The 25,264-nt window shown below is 39.9% G+C and overlaps 1 protein-coding gene across 1 annotated transcript in view; it reads right to left on the bottom strand.

The window, feature by feature from the left end:
• Positions 1-24,752, bottom strand: part of LOC104594141 (protein-tyrosine-phosphatase IBR5-like) — a 45,669-nt gene extending 20,917 nt beyond the window's left edge. Inside the window, exons 1-2 of the mRNA XM_010254308.3 lie at positions 24,164-24,752; positions 18,768-18,867 (exon numbers count right to left, since the gene is read on the bottom strand). Coding sequence (XP_010252610.1) covers positions 18,768-18,867; positions 24,164-24,400 — 337 coding nt within the window. The 5' untranslated portion in view covers positions 24,401-24,752. The remainder of the gene's footprint in view (positions 1-18,767; positions 18,868-24,163) is intronic.
• Between the last annotated feature and the right edge of the window lie 512 nt (positions 24,753-25,264).

Raw genomic sequence — 25,264 nt, 5'->3', positions numbered from 1 at the left:
AGGCCAATTTGACACTTCACAATCCAAAATGTTTGCACACACAAGGATCTCACTTCCCCCCATATTCACACCTACAACACAACTTTTATCAAAGTTTACTTTCAGATTCAAAATTTGCTCAAAAGTTGTATTGTAAGTTTCAAATTCCTAATCCAATTCATATCCCCTTCCTCACAAAAGAGAATTGTATCATCTGCAAACTGCAAATGTGTGAGTGATATGTTCTCCCTGCCTACTCTAGACTTCTAGAATCTGCCCTAGAGATCAATCTCCCTACGACTTCAGCAACCAAGGTGAACAAGAAAGGAGAAAGGGGGTCTCCTTGTCTTATTCCCCTCAAAGTTGGGAAGAAGTCCACTACCGTTCCATTCACCAAAATAGAGTAGTGATAGGTCCTAATACACCCCATAACCCACCAGCACCATCTATCTCCAAACCCAAACAGGAATTATAACAGACCAGATTTATGAGACCTACACCCCAACACCCAATACATGCAAGATCTTTGGGGCTAGTACTCCTGTCCATTAGTACCTGTTGGAATAATGTTAAAATAACTTAGTTGCAGATGTTAGGGCCTGTTTGGATAATTAAAGTGTTTTTTATTTCGTTTTTTATTTCTGTTATGTCTGTTATTGTACTCAGAGGCACAAGGGTCTTTTCCCTTGTTATTTCTATCGCCCTATATATAGTAAAATAAACACTGGCGCCGCCAGTACTGTTACATTGCAAACCTTCTCTCTTCTCTCCTCTCCTCTCTTCTCTTCTTCTTCTCTTCTCTTCTCTCCTCTTCCACTTATCTCTGGCCGGCTACACTGTCAAGATGGTATCAGAGTGGGAATGCTGATTAAAAGAGAGCAGATCGATCAACCCTACTATCAAGAGAAGATCGATCAACCCAAAGAACAGATCGAACAGACTAGCAGAAAAGAAATCTGATTCTGGACTACAGAATAGCTCCGATTGGTACAGTTCTCCCTATTTTTTCTCTTCTTTACTCTCCTTGGTCATGTGCCGAGTGAAAACCCTATGAATCTGGGGCGGCTGAATACTGTCGAACCTGTGTAACCCTAGTTTTCTTGGATCGTGTGATCCTGTTCATGTGTTAAGACAACTGTAGGTCAATGCTGACCCATCTTCTCAATGGTTTGAGTTGACTATAAGTAAGAAGGATCTCTCCTGCTGATTAGTGGCTGTTAGACATTCTGGAATTCTGGTAGGTGGGGACTGATAAAACTATACAGGTCTGAAATCTGCCGAATATTACCTCAGTTTTTGTCTGGAATTTGGTACTGTTTGTGCTCAATCTGGTTGGTAAACCCGAGTGTGTGGGTGTGAACTGAGTGGAGCATTGTTTTGTGGAGTAAGGAGGGGTCCTAAGTCCGGTGTGTGGGACTGATTAACTGCTTGACCATGTCGACTGAGAATTCTGCTACTTCAGAGATCTCAGGGAGCCACAATGGAGTGAGTGGGGAAATGGATATGAGCTTTCCCATGGTTGTCATTCCCTTTGATGGTCTGAATTACCTTGAGTGGTCTAGGGGGATAAAACTCTACATCACTGCTAGGGGGCGAATAGGATACATCAATGGGAGAGTAAAGGAACCGAAGTATGGAAGTGTTGAGCATGATAGGTGGAACCAAGAGAACAATATGGTGATGTCTTGGCTCTTGGTTTCACTGCTGCCACAAGTAAGGAAGACTTTTATGTGGGCTGAAACTGCTTATGAGATATGGGAACAAGCGAAGTCCACTTATTCAGAACAGAGACACTATGCCAAGATATATCAACTACAAGTTGAATCTTCTACTTGCAAGCAGGGGGAGAGGAGTCTCTCGATGTACTATTCTGATTTGACATCAATATGGAAAGAACTTGATCACTATCAGAATGTGAATTGGAAGTGTGATGAAGATGCAAAGGCCTATAAGTCACTTGTATCACAGCAACGTGTGTTTGCCTTCCTCCTAGGGCTGAATTCGTCATATGAGTCCATCAGGGTACAGATCTTGGGTAGTAAAGACTTGCCATCAGTCTAGGAGGTGTATGCCTTGGTGCAGTCAGAAAAAAGCAGAAGAAGTGTGGTGAATGGTGTAGAAGGGGAGTCAGTTGCCCTAGCGGTCCGGAGAAATTCAGATACAAATGTCGGAGGTGGCTTTAAAAGGGGTGACACTCAGAAAAAATCAGAAGATAAAAGCAAGCTTTGGTGCACTCACTGCCAGAAGACACGACACACTAAAGATACATGCTGGGATCTCCATGGAAAACCTAAATGGGCACAGGATTTGGGTAAGAAGTCAACACCGGATCAGGGCAAGAAACCAGGCCAGCATAATCAAAAAAGGTATAACTCAGCTAATATGGCATCGACAGAGACTAGTCCTTCCGTAACTCAGGAGACAATGCAAAGGAATATTTCCATAGTGATCTCACGAAGTTCTTTGCTTCAAGTGGGTCACTTCAGCGAAGCTCTTGTGCCAGGACACCCCAACAAAATGGTGTGGCTGAACGAAAAAACCATCACCTTCTCGAAGTTGCTCGTGGCTTGCTGATTCATATGAATGTGCCAAAACAGTTCTGGATGGATGCAGTATTGTGTGCGACATATATCATCAATCGCATGCCCTCTCGGCTACTAGAGTATAAGGCCCCACATCAGCTCTTGTTCCCTACAGCCCCGCTGTCCACCATTCCGATGCGTGTTTTTGGGTGTCGTTGTTTTGTCCACAACCTGTCACCTACTCGTGGTAAACTTGGCCCTCGGGCTATTCCTTGTGTTTTTCTTGGTTACCCTTCATCTCAAAAGGGGTATCGTTGCTATGATCCCATTGCCCGCAAGTACTATGTTTCCATTGATGTCTCATTCTTTAAGAGTCAACTGTTCTTCTCAGTTTCTCCTCAGGGGGAGAGTAGGGTTGAGGAGAAACAGGCGACGACTCAGATTCAACTACCTCCTTTACCCGATCCTCCTCCGTTCTGGGTTTTTCATCGTCGCCATAAGAGCCAGTAGAGTTCAAGAGTCGTGGAGCCGGACACTATGCAACCAACATCATCGGATTCACCCGAGGCAGATCCATCTCATCAGCCAGGTACACTTGCTCCCATTGCTCCTTTAAATGTTGATTCACCTGTCCCCAATGATCTTAATATTCCTATTACTAAGAGAAAGGGTGTTAGATATTGTACCACTAATCATCCTATCTCTAACTTTGTGTCCTATGAGCATGTTTCACCTTCGTACCGTGCCTTTCTCTCTTCTGTGGATAGTGTCCCCATCCCTAAGACCGTGGCAGAAGCTTTGTCAAAACCTGAATGGACAGATGCAATGCAAGAAGAAATTGATGCCTTACACAAAAATGGTACGTGGGAGTTGGTAGATCTTCCTGAGGGGAAGGAACCAGTGGGGTGCAAGTGGGTGTTCACAGTGAAACACAAAGCTGATGGAACTGTTGAAAGGTACAAGGCTAGACTGGTAGCAAGAGGCTTCACACAGGTATATGGAGTGGACTATGCAGAGACTTTTGCTCCAGTAGCGAAGATGAACTCCATCCGGATTCTCCTTTCCTTGGCAGCAAATCTTGACTGGGATCTTCACCAATTGGACATCAAGAATGCCTTCTTGAATGGTGACTTGGAAGAAGAGGTGTACATGACCCAACCCCTAGGGTTCTGTGCCAAAGGCAGTGAACAAAAGGTGTGCAGGTTAAAAAAGTCCCTACAATCACCTCGGGCTTGGTTTAGTAAGTTCCATTTAGCAGTCCAACAGATGGGATTCAAACAATGCCAGTCAGATCATTCCCTGTTTGTAAAAATATGTGAAGGTAAAATTGCAGCTCTTATTGTGTATGTGGATGACATAGTGATCACAGGAGATTGGGAGGCTAAAATCCAGAGACTAAAAAAATTCTTAGCCACTAAATTTGAGGTGAAGGATCTAGGCCCCTTACGATACTTTCTTGGAATTGAAGTTGCCCGCTCTCACAAGGGCATCTTTATTTCCCAACGGAAGTATGTACTAGATCTACTAGAAGATACAGGCAAGTTGGGGGTAAAACCATCTGATTCACCTATTGAACCTAATCACCATCTAGGAGACAGTCAAAAAGAGTTTTTAAAAGATGTAAAGATGTTCCAGAGACTCGTGGGGAGACTTTTGTATTTGTCTATGACCAGGCCTGATATTGCCTATGCAGTGGGTGTCCTTAGTCAATTCATGCACAGCCCGAGGACAACTCACTTTGAGGCTGCAGAGAGGATCTTGAGATATCTCAAGAAGTTTCCTGGAGCTGGTTTGTTGTTCCAGAAACACAGTCACTTAAAAGTGGAAGTATATACTGATGCAGATTGGGCAGGAGCAGTCAATGACCGAAAGTCTACCAGTGGTTATTGTGCCTTTGTAGGAGGAAACCTTGTCACATGGAGAAGCAAAAAACAAAGTGTGGTGGCTAGATCCAGTGCTGAAGCAGAGTATAGAGCGATGGCTCATGGGGTTGCGGAAATCATGTGGATAAGAAATCTGTTAGGTGAACTGGGTTTCGCAGTAAGCAATCCTACGTCACTCTACTGTGACAATAAAGCTGCCATCAATATTGCTGCTAAACCAGTTCTGCATGATAGGACGAAACACATTGAAGTGGACAAGCATTTTATCAGAGAGAAACTTGAAAGTGGAGAAGTGTGTACACCATATGTCAGCTCGGAAGAGCAACTTGCAAATATCTTCACCAAAGGTCTTCATCATGTGCGGCACAAAGATTTGTGTGACAAGTTGGGCATGATTGACATCTATGCTCCAACTTGAGGGGGAGTGTTGGAATAATGTTAAAATAACTTAGTTGCAGATATTAGGGCCTGTTTGGCTAATTAAAGTGTTTTTTATTTCTGTTATGTCTGTTATTGTACTCAGGGGCACAAGGGTCTTTTCCCTTGTTATTTCTGTCGCCCTATATATAGTAAAATAAACATTGGCGCCGCCAGTACTATTACATTGCAAACCTTCTCTCTTCTCTCCTCTCTTCTCTTCTCTTCTTCTTCTTCTTCTCTTCTCTTCTCTCCTCTTCCACTTATCTCTGGCCAGCTACACTGTCAAGACCTGTTGCAAGCTATTTTTTGGGTTAGGAGGTAGGGAGGAGGGGGAATGCCATGACTTGAAAAAAAAAAAAAAACAAAACAAAAAAAACTAGGGATGTCCTTAAAAAACTACAAATGTACTCAAAAAATAGCTTGATTGTCACAATATAACATCATTGGAGTATCAATCTATACTTCCATTTCTGTTAACAAGTTCTTCAACCATAACAATTCAAAACCCCATGATCCATAGCTCCGTTCCCTACCTCTGCATTAGATCAAGCCACAACAAATTGCTTCTTACTTCTCCAAGATACAACATTACCACCCACCAAGGTACAATAACCAAAAGCAGAGCGCCTATCATCAATAGAACCTACCCAGTCAGCATCAAAGTAGGCCTCAAACCTTGAGACGCCCATGATCAGAATACAACATTCCTTTTCCTAGACATCCCTTCAAATAGGCAAGTATTCTACTCTGCTTGCATATGAGAAGATCTAGGCTTATGTATATATTAACTGACCACTAAGTAGAGAATACAAACCAACAAATCTTTGATACACACCTTTGTTAGGAAAAACATCTCCATCATCAGCTCCCAACTTATGGTTGGGATCAATTGGAGTTTCAGCTAGATTACAATCCAATCTTCCTACTTCTCGAAGCAAATCAAGAACATATTTCATTTGAGAAATATAAATGTCCCTTTCCAAGATCCTTAATTTTAATAGCAAGAAAAGACTTTAATTCAACAATTTATGAGACATCACCCTTGTGATAAGAATATCATCGACATATACTATCAACATAGTCACATTGTAATTGACTCTCCTAATAAACAAGGTATGGTCAACATAAGATTACGTGAAGCCGATTTTCAAGACTGCTTTTCTAAATCTGTCAAACCAAGCTCTAAGTGACTATTTAAGGCCATAAAGGGATTTCTTCAAGTGGCAAACATTTCCTTCACTTTTAGGGATGTTTTTTTTTTTTTTGATAAATGAGTGAAATTTTATTAAACCAACAAATAAGAGTTACATGCAACCGGTGGAAAGGCACGAGATGCGACCTTTCCTTTAAAGCTAATTACAGAATTATAAGTACAAAAGAAATTACACTGAAGCCCAAAATAAAATATTCCGGGAAACCCCTTGTTTTGCAAATGAATCAACCAATGAGTTTGCTGATCTGCCTACCCACCGAACTCTAGTTGTCATATTCCTTGTTAACCATTTAACCTTTTTGAGAAGATCTCTAAGACCCAAAATCACAGTGTCTGGATCCTTCAGCCAACCCACTATCGCCTGGGAAAAACCATGTAAACCTCTTCCTAAAGGTAACCATTAAGGAAGGCATTCTTCACATCCATTTGATATAAGGGCCAAGAATGGTGGGCAACAAGAGACATAATAACTTGAATTGAGTTCATCATAGCTACAAGAGCAAATGATTTTGTAGTGAGAATGGTCTGAATAGACCTTAGTGTTCTTTATTTATTTTAAGTAGTATTTAAAAGTTATGTTTCTTGGTTATGGGCCTTATGGGCCTTCTTTTATTTTCTTTAATTATTTCTTTAGTGCTGGCTGCCCCATTAAGGGCATCTGAGTAACTGTACTCAAACTTAGATATATTAATAAAAGTGATGAAAGGGGGCTAGAAAGAGCTTTTGGAACCTAGTGGTGGAAAGGTTTGAAAAAAGATTGGTCTCTTGGAAAAAGAATTACCTCTCTTGGTGGAAGAGTTACACTGATTAAGGCCACGCTTGCTAATTTACCCATTTACTTCCTGTTTATGTTAAAAATCCCAGTGAAGGTATCTATCAGGTTGGAAAAGTTGATGAGAGACTTCTTCGTGGGAGCCGGGAGAGGAGAATAGGGATCATAGAGTCAGCTAAGAGATAGTGTCCAGGAGTAAAATTTGTGGTGGTTTGGGGCTCGGGAATGTTAGAAGAAGGAATATGGCTCTTCTAGGGAAGTGGTTGTGGAGGTTCCCCTTGGAGAAGGAGAAGCTATGGGCTAGAATAGTGGCAAGTATACATGGGTTGGAGCACAATGGTTGGGATGCTAGAATGAAAGCTAGGACCACAAGCTTTTCTCCTTGGAAAGCCATTCACGATCTGCTTCTAGTATTCTCCCCCAATATCAGGTATGATTTGAATTCCGGTAACTCCATAAAATTCTGAGAACAAACTTGGGTGGGGAATGCCCCTCTAAAGGATCAATTTCCTTCTTTGTATGATCTACTGATCTTAAAAATGAGTCATTTCATCCTTCATTACCACGTCCTCTTCCAATTCTAGCTTGGGTGGAATTTGGGTCTTAGAAGGGCCTTGAGGGATTCAGACTTTGCTAATATTTCGAGCCTTCTTGAACTTCTTGATAATGTTGTCTTAGACCCCACAAGGGCAGACTCTAGAATTTGGACCCCTACCCCCATTGGCTTCTTTTCTTGTAATTCCCTTTTCAAAGTCCTAAGCCAGTCCACCAGTCCTGTAACCTCCCCTTTCCCTGTTGATGAGGTTTGGTGCAGAGCAATCCCTCCTAGGGTTGGTAGTTTTTGTTGGGAAGCCTATCTGGAAAGATTCAACACTGGTGATCTACTCCAAAACAAGCGACCCAATACTTGCTTGTCACCCCATTGGTGTGTTCTATGTAAAGCGGATGGGGAGACTAGTTTACACCTATTGGTGTCTTGCCATTTTGCGAGGTCAATTTGGGAATGGGCTTTTTCCCTCTTTGGGTGTAGATGGAACCCTCCATCAGATCTGCAGGGCCTTTTTTCCCCTTCTGTCTTCAGGTGGCGTAGGAAAAGGGGAAGGACTATGTGGAGAGGTTTGAGGGCTGCAGTATGTTGGACAATATGGGAAGAAAGAAACTTCAGAATATTCTCAGTGGCTGAGAATATCCTGAAGAAGGAAACTTCAAGATATTCTCAGTGGTTGAGAATATCCTGAAGAAAGAAACTTCAAGATATTCTCGATATGTTGGACAGTGGCTGAAATCTTTGGAACTATTCACAGGTTACACAGTGGATGACATGTTGAGGAAGTGGGGTGAAATAGCAAAGTGCACACAGACCAAGTCAGCAGGTGGACACCTCCACCTGCTGGGTTCGCGAAATTAAATTTTGATGGGAGTAGTAGGGGGACCCCTGGACAATTAGGGATTGGGGGTGTCTTTAGGGATGAGAATGGGGTCATTTTTGCCTTGTTCTCAGGCCCAATTGGAGTGGGTGACTCCCTTAGAGCTGAGATCTTTGCAATTATGGAAGGAATCCAGAAAACCAAGGAGATGAACATAAGAAAACTATTAATTGAAGGGGATTCGGAGGTGGTGATAGGGTGGCTAAATGCAGACAGCAATGGTTTATGGAGGTACAGTAATCAGAGGAGGAAATTTAAGTGGTTGTGCGGGAGATGGAAGTTAAAATGTGTTGGGTCAAAAGATCAGCCAATTCTCTAGCTGATGGTTTAGCTAAACAAGGGGCAGAAAGGGATTCAATGTTTTGGGCTAAGTTGTAATTTTTTGTTTCTACCTATTCTTTTGTTTTCTTGATTGTACTTGGAAGATAAGTGTATTTGTCTTCCTTATGTAACTTCTTTGGTGAACTAATGAAATTGTTATTGATCAAGAAAAAAGGGGGCTAGAGAGAGAGGTTCGAATTCTTCTTTTCTCTCTTCCCTTATTTTCTTATACCACAACCTATTGCTGAAACTTCTTTCTTCTTCTTTCTCTTTCTCTCTTTTCTTCTTTTCTTGCATTATCTGAATTACTATAGGTGTAATTTTCGTATCAGAGCATGTTCTCACTTCTGACTTTTTTCTCCTTCCTTTGCCCATACATAGTATGTATGGAGAACTGATTGGTTAATCAATAAGCTACTTATGCAGCCCAGTTAGGAAGGTTTTTGGAGGTTTTTCATCCTTAGTTGAAGCCCAAGGCAGGTTCTTGGAGATTTTTCACAAAAACCCTAGATAACTAGAGAAACCTTGTTACAAGTCATAGAGATAGTTTGAACCAAGTGCTTGGGGATCAAAGGTAAGCTTTTTGATTTCTATTAGGGGCGATTTTGGTTGGATTGAATTCTAGAACCTTTGGAAGTTTCGATTGAAGCTTCTCTCTTTCTGCCTATCTCACAGGACCCTATGAAACCGTAATTTTAGGGGGTTGAAAGGTTGTTCTTTGCTTAGAATAGTAAATCTAGCCTAGTAAAGCCCTAATTTGATTTTCATTTGCATCTGTTTACTCAATGGAGCAAACTGGAAGAGAGATCAAATATTCCACAAATTCCGAGTTTGGACATGGAGGGGTCTGTGGAGAATCTTTTTGGGACTATGACTACTGTAAAGTTAGATGGGGGCCAATTATTTAGCTTGGTCTCAATCTATTAAGATACATGTGTGTAGTAAAGGAAAATGGGATTATATTACCGGGAGCAAGAAGAAACCGAAGGAGGATGATCCTACCTATGAAAGGTAAATGTAGGAAAACTACACAGTAGTGGGTTGGTTAGAGAATTCTATGCAACCACACATTAACCAGCATTACCTATGGATGGAAACTGCAAAAGAAGTGTGGGATAGTATCACAGAAACCTATTCCCAAAAGCTTAATGTTGTTCGGGCCTACAAATTGAAGCACAATGTGAATAATCTTAGATAGGGGAAGAAGCCCTTAGCAATCTACTTCTCTATGCTGAAATCTCTTTGTCAAGAGATTGATCTGATGGAAACTATTGTTTGGGGTTGCACAAAGGATGCAGAAACATATAGGAGTTTGGTGAAGAGAAATTGGGTCTTTGAGTTCCTCACCGGACTCAACTCGAAGTATGGTATTGTGACGCAGAATGTTTTAGCAAAGGATGAGGTGACTTTATCTCAAGCATATGCTATGGCAAGTAGTGAGGAGAGCAGAAGACAGGAGTCTATTGAGCCGTAGTTGATCACTATGCTAATGTTGGGATGAAGCTGAAGGTTAGCACTGGGAAGAAAGATGTTATCTATGAATACTGTAAGAAGCCTAACACACTAAAGACACATGTTGGAAGTTGCATCCAGAGCTCTCTTGCCAGATTCAAGAAAGAAAATGGTGGAAAAAGGGTTGAAACTGGAAAAGGTGGAAATGCAAATGTAGCCACCTCTTCACAAGGTGAACAAGGACAGGGTGGAGAGAAGTCAGTGGGAGAACATCTTGCAGCCACCAGGACTGAATATGAGAAGTATGGTCGAATCATCAGTCACTTGGAATCCATTGCTACAGCTCCTTCAGAGATTGTTCCTTCCTTTGCATATGCTCACTCAGGCATTCGTGCCACTGCACATCATGCTTCTGTCTCAGGTACTCATAAAACCCCTTGGATAATTGATTGTGGTGATTCTGACCATATGACCAGCGTTTCACAGTTATTCACCTCTTACCAACTTCTTTCTGGCCGGGATAAGATATCCCTTGCTGATGGCCCCCTAGCCCCTGTCACGGGAAAGGGAGACATTAAGACCTCTAATGCCTTGACCTTATCATCTGTTCTTCATGTACCTAAACTTAATACCAATTTGCTTTCAGTTAGTAATTTGACAAAATCTCTGAATTGTAGTGTGACCTTTTTTCCTTCATATTGTGTTTTTCAAGACATGGAATCTCAAAAGATGATTGGGAGTGGCCATGAGGCGAATGGGATCTATCTGTTAAACATGCCTGAGCAGAGCCAAGTACAACCTAAGAGAATTGCTTTTGTTTCAAAGTCAACAAGTCATATTATGTTATGTCATAGTCATTTGGGTCATTTGTCCTTTTCTTCATTGACTAAGTTGTTTCCAAAGTTATTTAAAGGAATTAGTCTATCGAGTCTTCATTGTGATTCTTGTGAATTCTCAAAGCATTGTAAGAGCACTTATCCTTCAAGTAATAAAAGATCAACTATTCCTTTTAATATTGTTCACTCTTATGTGTGGGGGGCCTTACCATTTACCATGTATGGGTGGGTATAAATATTTCATCCTGTTTATTGATGATTTTTCACGATATACTTGGATTTACCTTATGCGCTCTCAGGCTGAAGTGTCTAAACTTGTGCAACAGTTCCATGAACACATAATCACTCAGTTTAATACTAAGGAATATTTTGAGGATCTTACCTCCTATCTTGAGAAGTTTGGGGTTATTCATCAGAGTTCTTGTGCCCGCACTTCACAACAAAATGGAGTAGCAGAGAGGAAAAATAGACACACTGTGGAAGTTGCAAGAAGCATTCTTTTTGCTACCCATGTACCTGCGAAGTTTTGGGGTGATGCAGTTTTAATAGCTACCTACCTTATTAACGACATGCCTTCTCAAGTTTTGGGGTTAAAATCTCCTTTTGGATTCCTCTTTCCTGATGTTGAAATTTTCTCTATTCCTCTGAGGGTCTTTGGTTGCACTGGCTAAGTCCACATTCCCAGTTCCAAAAGACACAAGTTTGGCCCCAAGGCTCAGACGTGTATCTTCCTTGGTTATGCCTCCACACAGAAAGGGTATTGTTGTTTTGATCCCATTAGTGGCACCTGATTTGTTTCTATGGATGTCACATTTGCAGAGTCAGTTCCTTTTTATAGCTATCCTTCTGAAGGGGAGATATCTCTCGAGTTGTTTTCTTCATCCCTTCCTTTGCAAACTCCAATTGAGTCTTATGTTGAGCCCTCCACAGTTACCCCCATTCTCGTAGAGGGATCCTCTCCTTTGAGGTCTTCCACTCCTGGTCCTCCCCCTCCTCCTACTAGTCTTCCAGTTGTTTCCACTCATCCTATTCTCCAGAGGTGGTACCAACGGCAAAGGCTAAGGCAAACACAGTGTTGGATTGAAGTCTTTGTATGTATGAGTATTCGGCTGATAAGAGTTCTTATTAGCCTATACTTAAGTTTAAGTTGTCCTGTACTGGGCCTTTGTTAATGGGCCTAATCCTGTTTAATGTTTTAAGTTGTCTGGGTGTCCCATCACTAATCAGGGGCATTCTAGTAACTTCCTGTATCATTATACTACACCATAATATAAATAATAGTACTGTCGACTGAGCAGGTGAGTTCGACATTCCTGCATCTCTTCTTCTTCTTCTTCTCTTTTCTGTTACTTCGGCTACAGTAATTTAGCTTTCACACAGGTTGATCCCACACCTCCAATTGAGTCTCAAGCGCTCCCAATTACTAAAGAGAGGACATGTCCATCACCTCCTCCACCAACACCCTCGTTTCCAAACCTTGACCTGCCCATTGCTTTGAAAAAAGGTAAGAAGAAATGCACAGCTCATTGTATTTCCAAACACCTTTCCTACAGCTTGTTGTCCCCATCCTACTATGCCTTTCTAGCCTCCATTTCCTCTCAATCCATCCCAAAGTCTGTTTCAAAAGCCTTAGCCACACCAGATTAGAGGGATGCTATGAGTACTAAAATAGAAGCCCTTCATAAAAACAATACCTGGGATATTGTTGACTTGCCAACTGGAAAGAAACCCATTGGATGCAAATGGGTTTTCACTATCAAGTATCTTGCATATGGGTCAATTGAGAGGTATAAGGCTCGGCTTGTTGCCAAGGGATATACCCAAGTATATGGGATAGATTACACTGAGACCTTTTCTCCAGTTGCTAAAGATGACTTCGATGAGAGTTCTTTTATCCTTAACAGTGAGCTATGATTGGCCTCTGTATCAATTTGATGTTAAGAATGCATTCCTGATTGGTGATCTCATTGAAGAAGTATATATGTCCCTTCCTCCTGGTATATATGGCAAGGCAATACAGGGTAAGGTGTGTAGATTGAAGAAATCACTTTATGGCCTGAAACAATCTCTGTATGCTTGGTTTGACAGGTTTAGGGCTGCTCTTGTTCGGTTCGGCTACACTCAGACTGAATCAGATCATACCCTCTTTGTTAAGAGAAAAGGCACTATGGTGACATTTCTTATAGTTTATGTAGATGATATTGTGGTTACTGGCAGTGATATAGAAGAAATTAGTGCTCTCAAGAAGTTTCTCGGTTCTTAATTTGAAATTAAAGATTTAGGGGAGTTGCAATATTTTCTAGGCATTGAGGTTGCTAGGTCCAAGGAAGGTATCTTTATTTATTAATGGAAATATGTGCTAGAACTTCTTACTAAGATTGGAAAACTTGGTGCTAAACCTGCCTCTACCCCTATTGATGTGAATCATAAACTCTCAACTAATGATGGAGAACTTTTAGCCAATGGGAGAGTGTTTCAGATATTAATGAGGAAACTTCTTTATCTATGTATGACTCGTCCAAACATTTCATATGTTGTGTCATCAGCCAGTTCATGCATGCTCCCAGAGACACCCATATGGTTGCTCAGTGATTTAAAAGGTGCGCCTAGGCGCACAATCAAGGTTCATTTTAGGGTAGGCGCCTCGCCTAGGTCCTAGGCGCAGCCCATTCAAAAGGCGCACACCTAGTGCGCCTAGTGCCTTAGCCCAGGCATGCGCCTTTTGAAAATGTCACTTTTTCCTTTATTTTAGTCTTGCGGCTAGGCCAGGGGCTCTACCCGGAGCTTCGAGAACCCCCTATTTGGTAATGTTGTCCATCCATTCATCCTAATAAAATATCTTCTTAAAAGCAATTAAAACTATAAAATCATTATTTTTTGTGTGAAAACTAAGAATTTAAGACCCTAACATGGACTTGTTTAGGCTTGCCTCCAGGGGCGTGGCACAAAGGCGGCTCGTAAAATTAGGAATGTAATATGTCATATTAGCTACTTGATGCAATTGAGAAAAAAAGAGATTGTGGGTTTTATATGCTTGAAAATGTTTTATATGTTCGATTTCATTTTTAAATTCTCATTTGATATGCTTTACATATTATGTTTATGTATTTTAATTCTAGATAATAGGTTTTTTAAAACATTTATTTTAAAACTTAAGTTTATATTTTATTAATATATGTTTTATATTTTTTTTAATTTTTTGCATTTTTTAATTTTTCTTTTTTTTATTTATTTTTTTTGAATTTTTAGCTTTTTTTTACACCTCGCCTTGCGCCTCAAGCACTAAATGGCCCTTGTGCCTATTTTACGCCTTGCGCTTTTAAAACACTGTGGTTGCTGCAAAAAGGGTGTTATGCTACCTTAAGGGAACCCTCGGGAAGGGTATATTATTTATTTGCTAAACATAGAAACATGAAGGTAGAAGCATATACAAATGTTGATTCGATAGGAAATGTGGATGACAAGAGATCTACATTAGGATATTATGCTATGGAGATCCACATTAGGGTGTTATGGCTTAGATCTCTCCTTAATGAGATGGGTGTTTCTTGTGACGAGCCACTGATGTTGTATTGTGATAACTAACCTGCTATTAACATTGCTCACAACCTAGTTCAGCATGATAGAACTAAGCACATTGAGGTAAACAAACACTTTATACGGGCAAGAGTGGCTTCAGGAAATGTGTGCCTACCTTTCATTGCATCACAAGAGCAGCTAGCAAATTTTCTAAGGGAGTCCCAAAGGCAAAGCTTCAACATTATGTAAGCAAGCTAGGCATGATTGACATCTATGCTCAACTTGAGAGGAATGTAGTGAGAATGGGCCTTAGTCTTCTTTATTTCTTTTAAGTAGTATTTAAAAGTTAGGTTTCTTAGTTATGGGCCTTATGGGCCTTCTTTTATTTTCTTTAATAATTTCTTTAGCGTTGGCCGCCCCATTAAGGGCATCCGAGTAATTGTACTCAGATTTAGAATTATTAATAAAAGTGATGAAAGGAAGCTAGAGAGAGGTTCAAATTCTTCTTTTCTCTCTTCCCTTCTTTTCTTCTACCACAATATATTGCTGAAACTTCTTTCTTCTTCTTTCTCTTTCTCTCTTTTCTTCTTTTCTTGCATTATCTGAATTATTGTAGGTGCAATTTTCAACTGTTTTCTAATAAACAACACCATAAAACTAAGTGTACCCTTTCACTACAAGGCGAGCTTTATACCTTTCAATTGAACCATCAGCTTTATGCTTCATAGTATATGCCCACTTACATTTAACAGGAACTTTACCTTTTGGGAGAGAAATAATTTCCCATGTTTGGTTTTTTAAAGGGCCTCTATTTCCTAATTCAGAGCATCTTCCAATGAAGAAGCTGCAATGCCTCAATAACATAGTGAGGGATAGAAACTAAAGAAATGGAAGAAATATAGGCACAATAAGAGGGTGATATAACATAATTTGAGTTAGGATATTTAGCACATGTCCTTTTTTCTTTACAATCTGCAATAGAAAGGTCAAGGTCAAAACTTACATTAGGAAGCTCAGTAACAAATACAACACAATAATCAAAAATAAAAAGAGGTTCAAGTTCCAAATTACTTTAGTCCGAGAAGTCAAATTGTAATGAACATTCAATATCTAGAGTTATCCTCTTTTTCCATCTGATGAACCATTGGTGCCAAGACCAAGGAATAGGAGGCGGCAAAGGAGGAGGCACAGGATGAGCACTACTACCACCACAAGTAGGAGGAGAAGAAGAGGAGGGCCCAGCAGTATCAGTTGTAGCCGACACAAGAATAGGCATACAGAAAGGAGTTTGATCTTCATTGACATTCTCCCCTTGAAGAAAAGGATAAAAGGAGGAGAAGAAAGGAGCAGACTTAAAGAAGGTGACATCTTTGGACACATCTCTTGCCAGAACAAGGATCATAGCAATGGTACCCCTTTTGAACCGAAGAATATCCCAAGAAGACACACTTGATAGACTTGTGGTCAAATTTTGACCTAGAAGGGCTCATAACATGGACAAAGCAGACAAACCCCACGACCTTTTTTAAGTGTGAAGATATATTAGGCGTTTCAGCTAAATTTTGGCTAATTTGTAGCTTAGATAGTGTTGGGAATCACTTTAATAAATATTTTAGAGCCCCTTAATGGGAAAGTGTTAGAAATATTAGAAAATTTCATGGCAAGAGTATAAACAATGCATGACCCCTGTTTTATTTTTCCTTTGGATGGGGAGAGGGTAGGGGACAAATAGATTGCGTGCACCCAAGGATAGATAATTTGAAGGGCAAATTTCTTAAACTACCCTACTGTTTATCTAATTAACTAACTATAACCTTACTGTTTAACTATTGCCTTGCACCACCCCTACTGTTTCTAACAATTGATTAGCTCTACCCTTGCCGTTAGCATCCGTTAATGTTCCGCCAAAACCCATACACACATGGCACTAATTTTTTTTAAAAACCCAATTTTACCCTTCATCCCTTCCCTCTCCCTTCTTCGTCTCCTCCTCCTCCTCCTCCTTCGCCGTTTCTTCCTTTCAGCAGCGCCAAACCTAGCCAGCTAGGGCACAATCCAATAGAAGAGTCATATCGTTTCAAGGTTTCCTGTGTCTAAGAGCTCAGCTTTGTCTTCCTTCTTGTTGGTGGTAAACTGATTACAGAAGAAACATGTTTTGGGAGCTGGGTTTGGGCTGCTAATGGAGCGACATGGTCGAAGAAATGACCAGCAGCAAGGACAGAAAAATAATGAAGACGGTGATGAACACAACACAATAAGACGTGGTTGCTCACAGAGTTTGGTGGGGGTGGTCCTAAGTTCACTGGTGCAGACCCACAATCAGTTCAATCTTTTTTCAGGTTCAGCTTTGGTTCACAGGTGGAGTTTGATGCATTGTGCTTCGATTCTTCTGCTTCTACCGCCACTGTTCTTATGGTGAATTTGGATGCTGACTTAACAACAGCTGGCATAAGAGATTTAAAATGAAGAATTGAATTTTTGGAGAGGAGCATCTCTCCAGTGGCCAAGATGTTGGTCAGGTTCAGTTTTGGCGAAACCCAGTCCACTACAAGGAATTTCTACAAAGGTATAGTGGGTGGTCTTTTGTTCTCAGCCGTAGATGTTTCCCTGCTACCGGCCATCGGAGACCATTGCTACAGAAGCTGCTCTCAATTGCGCAACCCTATCTTAAAATTCTTCCCAGCTGCAAATGCCGGTCCTTTTCTCCCCACCGTTTTCCCTTCTCCTTCCCTCTCGATTTCGTTCCTTTTCATTATGTTTTCGACCCTTCCACTATCTCAGAGAGAAGTCAGAATCACAGTCTCACAGAGGTGAGACCCGGTAACTAACTACTCCCTCCGTCTTGATCTAATTCACTCCTCTGTTGCTTCTAGTTATTCCTACTTGTGTCAGAAGAGGGAAGAAGGGAAGAGAGAGAAATGGGATAGCAAAGCAACGTTCGCCGGTAGCACTCTATTTGGTGTAGTGAGTTTGAAGAAGCTGAACAGGGCCGGCCGAAGTCGGTTACAGGAGGATGAAAACTGTGACTCTGTGAGAAGAAAGAAAGCAAAAAATAAGAGAAAATTGAGAGAGAGAGAGAGAGAGAGAGAGAGGGACTAGAGCTAAGTCCCGCCCTTGGCACCATTTTTCGCATATGAGAGATTTACCCACTTTCACAAGCGGCATGTCCACCAGTAATCAGTTGAGAGAGAGACCATCTGTTAATCTTCCTGAAATTTGGGTTTTATTTTGAAAATTTAAATAATAATGGAGGGCAAATTTGACATTTCGATTTTTTCTGTTAACATTTATGGAAGATGTCATCAGAAACAGTAGGGGTGGTACAAGACAATAGTTTAACAGTAGGGGTATAGTCAGTCAATTAGCTAAACAGTAGGGGTAGTTTAAGAAATTTGCCCTAATTTGAATAAGCATATTCAAGTATCAAATAGACCAAATGACAAAGAAATAAATTATGAGCTAAAGTTTTAGCAATACTAACAAAACAAGTAATTCATAGATCATCATCACTATCATCTAAGCCCTGACCCAACTATACGGGGTCAGCTAAATGAATCTTGTTTCACCATTCTGTTCTGTTTAGTGTCATATATCCACTAATAAATTATGAACACTTCTAGCCCCTTCAACTTGTGCCAGATCGCTTCTTCTTACAGGTGTTGTAGATGGCCATCTATGCATGTGATAAAACCATATTAGTCTATACTCTCTCATTTTATCACCTAGTGGAGCTAATATTAGGTTCCTTCAAATGACTTCATTTCTACCCCTATTTTTTCTAGTTTTTCCACTCATCCATCTCACCACAGGTGTTGTAGATAGTCTTCTATGCATGTGATAAAACCATATTAGTCTACATTCTCTCATTTTGTCACCTAGTTGAGCTATTCTTAGTTTCCTTCAAATGACTTCATTTCTACCCCTATTTTTTCTAGTTTTTCTACTCATCCATCTCACAATGCGCACTTCTCCCACATTCATTTTTTAGACATGCTGTTTTTTGGCTCCCCAACACTCTCTCCATTATCCATGCAACATTGCTGGCCTTACAACTGTTTTATAGAATTTTCCTGTTTACCCAAGTGGTATTTGCCTCTTGCATAAGACTCCAAATGCATCCCTCTATTTTGCCTACCCTACCCTAACTCTATGGGTGACATCCTCCTCAACCTCTCCCTTGTTATGAATTATTGAATCAAGGTAACAGAATAGGTCACATTAAGTTACCTCTTGGTCTCCAATCCTAAGTATACCCTAATTTTCACTCCTATTATTATCAGTATAGCATATATTCTGTTTTAGTCCTACTTATCTTAAAACCTGTTGTTTCTAAGGTATTTGTCCAGAAAGGAAAGCTTCATACAATGGCTCACAGGTTACAGCAGGTATATTTTACAAATGGAAGGTATATGGAGAAACATACCTAAAAATTGGATTGCATCATCAAAGGGTAGACTTTTCTCATCTTGGAGGCAGTAATATGTGAAAGAATTCTTGTAGAGATTTTGGCAAGCAGGTACAGTCTGCATGATAGATAAGAGTGTGTAAGGAAGGTTGAATATAATTTCTTCACTACTCACCAATGAAGATAAAATAAATAAATAATAAACAAAACAGACCATGTTAGGGTCTCTAGTTTTACCAAAAAGACATAAGCATATCTTTCGTAAAATGGTAGAATACATTAAATACTGGAAAGCATGACAACATACAATGTAAGAAAGTATATTACACATAAATAGCATGGACATAGAATGGGAAAGATATGCTGCTTTTTTTTTGAGAAAAGGTAATGCATTGTATTAAAGATAAAAAACACCACCACACTACACAGCAAGAAACTGTGAATACACTATCATTTTTTTATCAATAACTGTGAATACACTATCTCCACCTCTACAATTATATCTTCTGATTTTTCCAAAGCTTCAAAAATTCTGCTGCTTCTTTCCATCCACACAGTCCAAAAACTTGCCAGAGGAATCACTTTTCAAACTGTTTTTCCATTTTTCCACAGGCTCTTTAATTGTCAACTGGTTAAAAGCTCCGGAACAGATTTTGAAAACAAAACTGTAGCCCAAAAATGTCTAAAACTTTGGACCACAGCCAAACAATAATGCAAAAATAAGTGATCAAAAGATTCCACTTCCTCATTACAGAAGACACAGTTAGTGCAAGTAACATAAGAAACTATGAGGTCCAGTATGGACATTGCACCCATTTTAAGTGTGCAAGTAACATAAGAAAGTAAGAAACAAATAGCTAGACATTAAAGTAAAATGGGACAAAAAGGAACTCCCCTTTTTTTTATCAGTGAATTGTACAAAAAGGAACTCCCCTTGCACTAAGGGATGAATCCATATTCTCAAATCAAGATGTAAACTTGATTGAATTAAGATGTGAACTTGACTAAATAGTTCTACATTATAAACTAGAAGAAAAGTTTCTTATTTGGGTCGATTACGGTTCTCCCTAAACAACCCACTCTATATGACCAATCCAAGACATCCACTATATGACCTGGTTGGCCACATGTTCAATCCCCCAGTGCACATGAGCCCTACAACTCACCCTGTATTGATGTTTTCCCCAAGATATATTATCTGTCAAAGTTTAAACTCTTAAATTTGAGGATTGCCTACAGAAAAGGGTTTATTCTCAACAATTGGCAAGGAATATTGTAGCTCCATGAAGAGTGCCAAGAGAAACTTGTGGGTTGCTTTTGGGTCACCAACCATTTTTCCATGTGGAAGATTCTTGTGTTATTTAGACATCTTCACTGAATAATCCAACTAGAAAACCCACTCACCAAGAATTAACAGGAAAATATAGAAGTAACATCTAAATATTCTTCATCATATAATGATATTGCACCATGATTACTACCTACAACAAGAAATGCTTAAGTTGGAATAACAGGTAAATGCCCACTACAATGATCAGACTTTCACCAAACTACAAGAGCTTATACAACTCACCAAGTGGAAAGAGAATATCATCATATTCCAGTAGTTTCAAGAAAAGCAAAGTTACTAACCACCCATGTTTTTTCTCTTACTCTTCAGGTTTTTCTTTTTCCTCTCATAGTCACTTCCTTAAAATAAACAATCATTGCATACATAAGTAATCACAATTAATGATCTTAATCTCATAAACAAAATACAGACCAACTTAGTTTTCAGAAGCCTTTAATACAGCACAAGTTTGAATTATCAAACAAACAATTGCAGATTTCTCATTTCTCTGAAGGAAAGAATTGAAACTAATACTTCTTTTGTTTAATAAAAAATCTCCCACTTCCAAAAGCCCAAAAACATCAAAAAACAATTGGGAAGAAAAACTTGCAGCATAAACACAATACCAGAGAAAACAATCAGCCATATCAAAATGGAAAAAGAAAATATCCTCCACATTAACCTCATCTTAGTTAAACTTATTAAAGGCTCAAAAGTCATCCTCCATAAGCTCAAACCTTTTTAATCAAAAACAGTAGTCATGAAATTTTATCGAGGAAAAGAGAGAAAGTTCCTCCATACCAAAAAATTAGACTGAAAGACTAGTAAAAAACAGCCAATGGATGATATACACTTGCATCATAGTACTATACAGATTATAGATACAATCTCAGGCCTGGTACCCTGCAAACCAATTCATCATAGTACTATACAGATTATAGAGAAAGTTCCTCTATTTACATCTGCCCTTGCTAAAGAATCCACAATGCTGTTGGCAGATCTGGGGTCCATTGGAACAAGTAGTTCATGTTGGTTGCGAAAACCTTTTTTCCCTTACCAAATGCCTTGGGAATGGGAAACCAGGGGGAACCAGGGACTTTATGCCCTTGACCTTACTTCTTGAAGCCCCTGACCATCAATCCTAAGTTTTTTCAGTAGCTAAACCCACAATGTTGCTCATCCTAACATACATCATCCATCACTACTCTGTTGCCCACGAGAAATCAAACACCCTAAACCTCATTTCTCCAATATCAGATATCATGCTGATGCTTAAACATTTTTTATCATTAGCAGATCTCTGGAATTTCTATCAAAATTAAGAAAAAGAAAAATGTACAGATGAAAAGAGTTGATACCCCATCATTTATACAACAAAGCCACCTGGCTCACTACCACATAGAAACACATTTCCCCGATCCCCACTGCCTGTCCAGGAAGTGCAGGCCCCCAATATAAACCCACCTGATTTACCCCTTCTCTAGTTGGTTGATCTGTTAGTGTTGGCTGATCTTCTAACCAGTTTGAAAAAAGTGCTCAGTCTGTTGGCCAGAAATATTGCCTCTCTAATTGAGTGCTAGAGCCCCAATTGTACTTATCCCCTTCCAAGCATCACTGCACCACCACCTGTGAGTCATCTTCCACCTCCAATCTTGTGGGACTCAGACAGCAGCATAATCTTAAGCCTTGGAGAGTGCATTACAACTGTTCAGTATGGGTAATGTTCCCATCTACCATATGTAGGGGTGGCAATTGAGAAAGAAGGATTAGCTGAACACAATCGCTGTTCAGTGAGCTGTGGAACCAATGATAATTTCCCAAGTCAGTAATAAAATACATGGGACCAGCACCTCTCAGAGTGGGGCCCATGAACTTATTATTGGTGTGGAATATTATCATTGGTTCCACAGCCAGCCAACAGCCATCACATTCAGCTAATCTGAATTAGCAATTGAGCGGGTTTGGTTTGGATTGAGTTTCAACCAATCCATCCAACCACCAACCCATCAATGACCCATTTAAATAAAAACTAAATGGGTGGAACACAATCCATATCCAACCCATTAAAATTTGTTATTTACAAGTTACACCATGGTGAACTTCTACGAGGGATCCACATCCAATTGGCTTAGGATATGATATGGCAAATGGAGCACACTGGAAACGGATGTCTTTAAGGATAAAATACCATATGATGATCTGAAGTAGTTCTGTCCATATGCATTTCCATTCTAAATGGCTACCGCATCAACCTCCTGAGTACCTCAATATTTTAAATGGTTAGCCAACCCCATGACCCAAACCTCCCAACCCATTATGCTTCTAATCCACTGGGACGATGATCCATTAGTAACCGACGTTTAAAACATCCAACCCAACCCACAAATACATGGGTGGATTAGGCAGATTGGGTTGAAAATTGCCACCACTAATTGTAGGTCCTAAGAATACCAAAATCTCCCCTTTAAGGTTTCAAATGCCTAGCCTCCACTTTTATGCCTTGACAACCATGGACGAGGATTACCTAGAGTGCAGCCATCAAGAATTTAGCTTTATTTACCTTCTTCCAGGGCCATCTATCCTTGAATTTTCTTTCCCTATGGTACAGACCCAGAAACCATCTGCAACCTCTAAGAATAGAACCAATAGAAACTCCCTTAAATTCTTCTCTAGTGGAGGTCTAACAAGCAAGTCTCACTGTTACTAGATCGATGAGAATAAATGGCCTCTTGCTCCTTATTGCTAAAGATTCATGAATTTCTCCCATTCCTAATCTTCCCCAAAATGATTCCCTCCCGTGCAAGTCCATATTAAACTCTCAAATTTTTCTTTTTCTAGGATTTTTTGGGATATTAGTTCATCAATCATATAGTTGGGATATTATCCAACCCAACCCAATATAGTTGGGATAAGGCTTGATCATAGATTTGGAAATAGTGTCAAAAGAATTTAAGGATGCAAAACAAATCAACTTTGACAATGATTGGGAGGAAATGGTGAAGGAGATAATGGCAAGTAAGCCATACAAAGAAGGCTTGTAATGGTAGATTTGATTAAGGTGGTCTTGCCCCTAGGGAAAATAATTGCATTTCTATGTTGAGTGTTTCTTCTCAAATGTCTCAACAACCAGTACCCAAGACTCATGTTAATCTGAGTTTGCTCCAAACAGAGTTACACCATATTCCCAAGGGAGGTGGTCAATCTCATGCTCAAACATTCAACCATAACTTCCCACTTCTTTCTCTACCATTTTAATATCTGCCAGCCTTCAGACATGAATACCTCCAAAATACTCCACAATACCTTTCAAATCCAACATTGAGTTTCCCCTGTTTCAAAAAGCAGATTTTTTTTTCTTTTTTTTTATCAATTCAAAAAGTAGATGTTGTTGGTAGCAACCTATACACGCAACCCCTGAGCCTACTTCTTCTACCTAGATGGCTAGACCCAAAAATCTTCCTCCAATTAATGTTATCACTCGTAAACCTTCTACGGAATCACCCTGCATACCCCAGAAAACCCTTGTCAACTTACAAGGGAAAACACTCTAACAGATATAATGAACCAGTGTACATATTTCACCAAATTAAAGCCCGTTTTCTTTAACAGTAGTGGTATATTTAATATCATTGCGTTACGTGACTTTACTGACAAAATTCTCATTTAGAATCTAAATATCATGTCAAATTTTAAACTTCATGCTAATCACGACAAACAAGTAGAGGCACCTAATTGAACAAAGTTAAAGCCTTGAGACCTCTAAAAATAAAAACAAAAATACTAGCAGCCAAAACCTCAAGTTCAATGAAATTGCAAGCCCCATTAAATACATGATATACGAACATATGTGCGTGTATACTTTGCTGCACTGCTTCGTGTGATTCAAGCAATTATTTTCTGTCTGAAACAAATCTTGTGCTATGAAATGAAAAGAAAAATAGTGATAAGCAACGTTCAGTAACCGTTACACTTGTAATCATCTAAAGGACATGAAAAAACGTAGACTCGATCACATGTACTAGCTACGAATGCTCGAAATCAATAGGGGGAGAGGGGAGAGAGAGAGAGAAAGAGAGAGACTAACATTGAGAATGCGAGAGATCCCCTGAGTCTTGAGAAGCTCGGCTCGAGACGCGTTATCGTAGCTGCCCAAGTAAAGAAACTCAGGCAAGACCTCCGATGGAAAAGCACTTGTTTGAATGCCCAATTTTTCAGATGAAGCGGGAATCCGATGGCCACAAACCCCACAAACTTCCCCTTCTTCGTACTTGTGATAATGCCCACAAACCCCGCATGGGTTCTCTCTCTCCCTCTTCCTCATGATTAAATACAACGATCACAACAGACCCAGATGACGAAAACGGCCTTGCAGATCGGAACAACTTAAACCAGAGTGTGACGAAGGCAGCCCAGGAGATAAAGAGGAAGAAATTCAGTGGAGTTGAATATGGACAGATGGATAGACGGATAGATCTGTTTTCTGTATTAGGATTAGGAAAAGCTTAATTTACTAGACTTTAGATCGAATCGATTGTCCCAACCCAATTGAGTAATTTAGAACTCTTTAGATTTAGTAATGAAAACCCCTTAGATTTAAGTTTGTCTCAGTCTCTCAGATGCTGTCCTTGTCGGCACCAGCTAGAAACCGTAAATAAAAGGGTTTTCCCTAGAGTTCGATGGAGTGTTTACGCAGCCTTCTATGCTTTTCAGTTGGTCAGAGGCCCCACTCTACCTCTCTTTCCATTCTGGGTAAAGGGCCCTCTATATTTTGGAAGTTTGACCATTAGCCCCGTATATCATCCCTATTTTTTCTTTTTACAGTAAACCCCTTACACTTTGGTAAATTCATTATACCATCCGTCCGGTCCTCGGTCCTCGGTCCTCACCATGTGAATATGTGATTGGGCACAGATATGCTATGTTCATCCGTTTGTTTGTATCTGATCGTCTGATGCTTTATGTTCATCTGACTGCAACAGTATAGATATGACTGGAAGGACACCTGTACATAGAAGTATATTAAAATTTCTTTTGGTAATAGAAATACACAAAGACTGCATTCAGGTTTGAGGTCTTAAATTTGGATACCAAAACAGGGGCTCCGCCCCATTGTCCCTTTCAACCTATCCTTGAATGACGAAGATCTTTTAATGTTTTACATTGAACAGGTAGTAACAACTCAGTT

The sequence above is a fragment of the Nelumbo nucifera genome, chromosome 1 (genome assembly GCF_055504915.1).
Source record: "Nelumbo nucifera cultivar China Antique chromosome 1, China Antique-T2T, whole genome shotgun sequence".
In the NCBI taxonomy this organism is placed as follows: Eukaryota; Viridiplantae; Streptophyta; class Magnoliopsida; order Proteales; family Nelumbonaceae; genus Nelumbo; species Nelumbo nucifera.
The sequence above is the reverse complement of the archived record's forward strand: the minus strand, read 5'-3'. Positions and strand labels throughout refer to the sequence as shown.